The sequence below is a fragment of the Manacus vitellinus genome, unplaced genomic scaffold, assembly GCF_001715985.3.
Source record: "Manacus vitellinus isolate BGI_N305 unplaced genomic scaffold, ASM171598v3 scaffold_74_pilon, whole genome shotgun sequence".
In the NCBI taxonomy this organism is placed as follows: domain Eukaryota; kingdom Metazoa; phylum Chordata; class Aves; order Passeriformes; family Pipridae; genus Manacus; species Manacus vitellinus.
In genome coordinates, this window is record NW_021940780.1 from 1956996 (window position 1) to 1957981 (window position 986).

At 42.4% G+C, this 986-nt stretch overlaps 1 protein-coding gene across 1 annotated transcript in view; it reads left to right on the forward strand.

Moving 5' to 3' along the window:
• The window catches only part of NEFL (neurofilament light), a 3005-nt gene extending 2224 nt beyond the window's left edge, over nt 1–781 (forward strand). Inside the window, exon 3 of the mRNA XM_008923541.3 lies at nt 184–781. Within this exon, the coding sequence (XP_008921789.1) occupies nt 184–359 (176 nt within the window). The 3' untranslated portion in view covers nt 360–781. The remainder of the gene's footprint in view (nt 1–183) is intronic.
• Nucleotides 782–986: the final 205 nt, after the last annotated feature.

A 986-nucleotide genomic window follows, 5' to 3' on the forward strand; every position in this document is an offset into this window, starting at 1 on the left:
ATGATGTTTTATGAAGTGTTTCACCCCTTCTGAAAGGCAGGGTGAGCTGGTTGTGCAGTTTTGTTGCAGCAGAACTGCCAAAATGTGGGGGGTTGGAGGGTGTGCAGGTCCCCTGGCTCCCATTAAATTGGGATTGGTACATTCAGGTGAAATATCTTTTGGGGTTTTTTTTGTCTTCTAAAGGTGCAAAGGAAGAATCTGAAGAAGCCAAAGAGGGTGAGGAGGAGGAAGGAGAAGGGGAAGAAACAGCAGCTGAAGAAGGGGAGGAGTCTCAGGAAACTGCTGAGGAGGAGAAGGAAGAGAAGGAAGAGAAAGAAGCAGCAGGAAAGGAGGAGAGTGAAGTGAAGAAGAAGGCTTGATTTTTTTTTTAAAGGCAGCTTTGCTTTCCATCAGGCCGAGAGAATAAACGATTGACTGAGCTAAAATTGCAGTCCCACATATTTATTTCAGTGACCACTGGGGTTTAAAGTTCCTGATTCTGATGTTTCTCTCTGTGCAGAGTCTGAGTTTTTTGCTTGCAGAGCCCCCACTGGCTTGTTCCCCGAGTGCTGCATGGTCCATGGGCTCCACGGGTTGTCTTTTTCCTGGGGTGATCCAGAATTTCAACATTTAAAAATATTGGGGGGGGGGGAAGTAAAAAAAAGAAAAAAAAAAGTCCTGGAAATGAAAGTTACCTTTAACTTGCATTTAAAAATAATTATGGAAACCTTGGGTGGGTGAAAATAATGGAGGCTTCAATAAGTGCAATAAAGCTAAGTCAATAAAGAAATGCTTACATGGAGTGCTGGTGTGTGTGTGTCTTGTGTCACTGATGCTCCTCAAAGGTTCATAAAGGGGTGTAAAACATTTATTTGAAGTCTGTAGGACAGGATAGGGGGGTGCTTTTTAAATGTATACCCTGATTTTTGTGGTATCTATTTATTTTCATTGGCTCCCCTCGATGGCTTTGTCCAGAGAGAAAGGAAATCTATTTTTTATATACAAAT